Raw genomic sequence first — 5,367 nt, forward strand, 5'->3', positions numbered from 1 at the left:
TACCACTACCACTACCACTACCACTACCACTACCACTACCACTACCACTACCACTACCACTACCACTACCACTCCACTACCACTACCACTACCACTACCACTACCACTACCACTACCACTACCACTACCACTACCACTACCACTACCACTACCACTACCACTACCACTACCACTACCACTACCACTACCACTACCACTACCACTACCACTACCACTACCACTACTACCACTACCACTACTACTACACTACACTACTACTACTACTACTACTACTACTACTACTACTACTACTACTACTACTACTACTACTACTACTACTCTACTACTACTACTACTACTACTACTACTACTACTACTACTACTACTACTACTACTACTACTACTACTACTACTACTCTACTACTACACAACTACTACTACTACTACTACTACTACTACTACTACTACTACTACTACTACTACTACTACTACTACTACTACTACTACTACTACTACTACTACTACTACTACTACTACTACTACTACTACTACTACTACTACTACTACTACTACTACTACTACTACTACTACTACTACTACTACTACTACTACTACTACTACTACTACTACTACTACTACTACTACTACTACTACTACTACTACTACTACTACTACTACTACTACTACTACTACTACTACTACTACTACTACTACTACTACTACTACTACTACTACTACTACTACTACTACTACTACTACTACTACTACTACTACTACTACTACTACTACTACTACTACTACTACTACTACTACTACTACTACTACTACTACTACTACTACTACTACTACTACTACTACTACTACTACTACTACTACTACTACTACTACTACTACTACTACTACTACTACTACTACTACTACTACTACTACTACTACTACTACTACTACTACTACTACTACTACTACTACTACTACTACTACTACTACTACTACTACTACTACTACTACTACTACTACTACTACTACTACTACTACTACTACTACTACTACTACTACTACTACTACTACTACTACTACTACTACTACTACTACTACTACTACTACTACTACTACTACTACTACTACTACTACTACTACTACTACTACTACTACTACTACTACTACTACTACTACTACTACTACTACTACTACTACTACTACTACTACTACTACTACTACTACTACTACTACTACTACTACTACTACTACTACTACTACTACTACTACTACTACTACTACTACTACTACTACTACTACTACTACTACTACTACTACTACTACTACTACTACTACTACTACTACTACTACTACTACTACTACTACTACTACTACTACTACTACTACTACTACTACTACTACTACTACTACTACTACTACTACTACTACTACTACTACTACTACTACTACTACTACTACTACTACTACTACTACTACTACTACTACTACTACTACTACTACTACTACTACTACTACTACTACTACTACTACTACTACTACTACTACTACTACTACTACTACTACTACTACTACTACTACTACTGATGATATTGCGGTGCAATCCTCGGGTGAGACGGTCCGTGACGTGCTTCAAAAGAAGCACCCTGCCTGTGCATCCAGCCCGAGGGAATATTGTTGGACTGAACCTGTGTCTTCCCTAACCAGATCTCCTAACCAGATGTTTGCAACTGGGTCAGGGGGTCCATCGGGACTGGATGTCGCTGCCTGGCAGAGAATGCTCACTGTGTTCAAGGGAGCATCGGCGAACCTTGCATCGGCGTTGGCTGCCGCAGCGAAGCGACTCTGCAGGAGGTTGTCGATCCTCAGATTCTGTCAGCGTTCGTGGCAGCTCGCCTTGTTCCCTTGGAGAAGTCTGCTGGTGATGCTGCTGGCGCTACTTCCAGTATAGGTGTGAGACCGATAGCTGTTGGTGAAGTACACCGCCGTATTATCGCTAAAGCTATATTGGACTGCGTCTCCACTGATGTTGTTGCGGCTGTAGCCCCATTTCAGGTTTGTGTGGGCATGCCATCTGCGTGTGAGGCTGCGGTCCTTGCTGTGCAGAGCCAGTATTTGGATCCGGAAACAGAGGCCATTTTGTTCATAGATGCGTCTAATGCATTTAATGCTGTTAACAGACAGGCAGCGCTTCATAACGTTCCTCGGGTGTGTCCTGCCGTATCCACAATCTTCCAAAACACATATGGCGCTCCAATATCGTTGTTTCTGCCGGGTGGTGACAGGATCTTGTCTCGAGAGGGTACTTGCCAGGGCGATCCTTTGGCCATGGCACTGTTTGCGCTGGCTATTAGCCCTATGATCAGACGCCTGTCAAGTGACCACCCATCTATTGGCCAGTGCTGGTATGCGGATGACGGCGAGGCTGGTGGAAGGATGATGGACGTGCACAAGTTTTGGTTGGCTTTGTCTGACATTGGACCGGAGTATGGTTATTTCCCCAATGCCTCAAAGACGACACTCCTTGTCAAGCCGGATTTTGAGCGGGCGGCCGTTGACATGTTCGATGCCACTGGTATTGCAATACGAACCGGTGGAGCGAGGTACCTGGGAGGTGCTGTTGGCCAGTCGACGTTCATTGCCGATAATCTCGATAGCCACATTGCGAGTTGGGTGCGGGAGATGAGCCTCTTGGCTGACATCTCGCTTACACAGCCCCACGCCGCATATTCCGCATTTGTCCGTGGTATGAAGAGCAAGTGGAATTATCACATCCGAAGTCATCCAGGGTCGGCTTCTTCGTACAGACCACTGGATGATGTCATAAATAATAAATATATCCCTACCTTAACTGGCCGGACGGAGGTTTCTGATTCGGAGCGGAAGCTGCTGGCATTACCAGTGCGATATGGTGGCCTCGCTATTCCTGTGGTGTCGGAGGACGCAGAGGTGCAGCGCCGGATAAGTGAAGTTGTCACTGGGCCTCGCTATTCCTGTGGTGTCGGAGGACGCAGAGGTGCAGCGCCGGATAAGTGAAGTTGTCACTGGGCCCGTCGTGCGAATGCTGCGGTCGGGGTCCAATGAGTTGACGCCGGCTCGGGTTGTTTCCGACACCAGCGTTCTCCGGAGACATCAAAACAATCAACGTGCTGATATGCATAGGACCCAGCTGTCAGAGCTGGCCCCTGCCCTAAGTGGCCCTCAGCGTGTTCTGCTGGAAACCTCCAGAGATGCCGGTGTGGGAAGTTGGCTTACGGCGGAGCCGCTTGCCTCCTGTGGATTCGTCTTGAACAAGTCCGACTTTCGTGATGCAGTGGCAATTCGTTACGGCTGGCCACTTGATGAATTACCATCATCCTGCGTATGTGGAGCGGCCATGACGCTTGATCACGCTGCAGTATGTCCAACAGGGGGCTACCCAAGTCTACGCCATAATGAGATCCGGGACCTGTTGGCGGAGGTGTTTTCGGCTGTCATTTCTGATGTAAGGATAGAGCCTACGTTGCTGCCTTTGACTGGTGAGTCATTGGATTGTGCCACTGCCAATCGTTCTCCTGAGGCTCGTTTGGACATTTGTGCAAGGGGCTTCTGGTCTCGACAGCAAGATGCATTTTTTGATGTGAGGGTCACCCACCCCTCGGCGTCCTTGCTGTCGAGATCGGATGTACTTGCCCAGTTGTCTCGTAACGAAGCACAGAAGAAACGGGCCTATCTACAACGTGTGATTGATGTTGATGTTGAGCGAGGCACCTTCACACCTTTGGTTTTCGCGACCAATGGTATGTGCGCTTCCGAATGTTCCCGTGCTCTAAAGAACATTGTTCAGCTCATTGTCGAGAAGCAGCCAGAGCTTAGTTATGCAATAGTAATGTCGCATTTGCGCTGCAGGATCTCTTTTACTTTGCTCCGCTGGCTGATTACTTGCTTTCGTGGGTGCAGAGCTTCATACTGCCGAAAGCGTGTAGCAATTTCATTCCTGGACCAATGCCGTTTGCTCCAGTTGTGAGTGGGAATATAATTATAAGGTCCTCCATGTGCTGTGCACGGAAGCCTTCGGTTAATTTCAATATCTTCCTTTTTGGCCGGCTTTCCAAGTTGCGCTATTGTGAATAGTGATCTGCTTTGATAGTAGTGACTGCTAATATTTGCCCGGATTTGACTCGAGTTTGGATTTTTTCTTCAATCATCTTTCCGATCACATTATCATGGATTTTCAATAAAGTTCTTTGACTACTACTACTACTACTACTACTACTACTACTACTACTACTACTACTACTACTACTACTACTACTACTACTACTACTACTACTACTACTACTACTACTACTACTACTACTACTACTACTACTACTACTACTACTACTACTACTACTACTACTACTACTACTACTACTACTACTACTACTACTACTACTACTACTACTACTACTACTACTACTACTACTACTACTACTACTACTACTACTACTACTACTACTACTACTACTACTACTACTACTACTACTACTACTACTACTACTACTACTACTACTACTACTACTACTACTACTACTACTACTACTACTACTACTACTACTACTACTACTACTACTACTACTACTACTACTACTACTACTACTACTACTACTACTACTACTACTACTACTACTACTACTACTACTACTACTACTACTACTACTACTACTACTACTACTACTACTACTACTACTACTACTACTACTACTACTACTACTACTACTACTACTACTACTACTACTACTACTACTACTACTACTACTACTACTACTACTACTACTACTACTACTACTACTACTACTACTACTACTACTACTACTACTACTACTACTACTACTACTACTACTACTACTACTACTACTACTACTACTACTACTACTACTACTACTACTACTACTACTACTACTACTACTACTACTACTACTACTACTACTACTACTACTACTACTACTACTACTACTACTACTACTACTACTACTACTACTACTACTACTACTACTACTACTACTACTACTACTACTACTACTACTACTACTACTACTACTACTACTACTACTACTACTACTACTACTACTTTTTTTTTGTTTTTTTTTGTTTGTTTTTTTTTTGTTTTGTTTTTTGGTTCTACTTTTATAATAGTTTGTTTTGTTTTGTTTATCGGACAGATCGAAATAAGCATTCACACGCAGACAAATTATACATCCACCACCCTATTGGTTTAAGATGTTTTTACACATATACCCCCAATAGGCTATTTATCAGACTCGAGTTTTCAACTTACACATTCCACATTCACCACTCAATCGGCTTTTGGTTTGTTCACACATACGTACCATACGCGATCTATTGGACTTGAGTTTTACCTTGTGTCCTTTT

The 5,367-nt window shown here is 43.3% G+C and overlaps 2 protein-coding genes across 2 annotated transcripts; one reads left to right on the plus strand and one right to left on the minus strand.

Annotated features, from left to right (window-relative positions):
• Positions 1–445: 445 nt before the first annotated feature.
• On the minus strand, positions 446–1,414 carry LOC135817481 (uncharacterized protein DDB_G0271670-like; the record flags this gene model as incomplete). The annotated part of the gene is made up of 1 exon (XM_065330676.1): positions 446–1,414. A coding segment is annotated over one exon (969 nt), but the record flags the coding sequence as incomplete, so codon positions are not given.
• A 549-nt stretch (positions 1,415–1,963) lies between these two features.
• On the plus strand, positions 1,964–3,979 carry LOC135816783 (uncharacterized). Its single transcript, XM_065329883.1, has 2 exons — positions 1,964–2,922; positions 2,990–3,979. The coding sequence occupies exons 1-2, from the start codon at positions 2,041–2,043 to the stop codon at positions 3,977–3,979; spliced, it is 1,872 nt and encodes a 623-aa protein (XP_065185955.1). The 5' UTR covers positions 1,964–2,040.
• Positions 3,980–5,367: the final 1,388 nt, after the last annotated feature.

Source organism: Sycon ciliatum, chromosome 5, assembly GCF_964019385.1.
Source record: "Sycon ciliatum chromosome 5, ocSycCili1.1, whole genome shotgun sequence".
Taxonomy (NCBI): domain Eukaryota; kingdom Metazoa; phylum Porifera; class Calcarea; order Leucosolenida; family Sycettidae; genus Sycon; species Sycon ciliatum.

What these genes read in the sequence shown, in the direction of transcription:
- LOC135816783 (XM_065329883.1), top strand. Translation starts at nt 2,041, where the DNA reads ATGCCATCTGCGTGTGAGGCTGCGGTCCTTGCTGTGCAGAGCCAGTAT. An exon ending in TGGTGTCGGAGGACGCAGAG is followed by an intron (nt 2,923 to 2,989) that starts GTGCAGCGCCGG and finishes GAGGACGCAGAG; the next exon opens with GTGCAGCGCCGGATAAGTGA.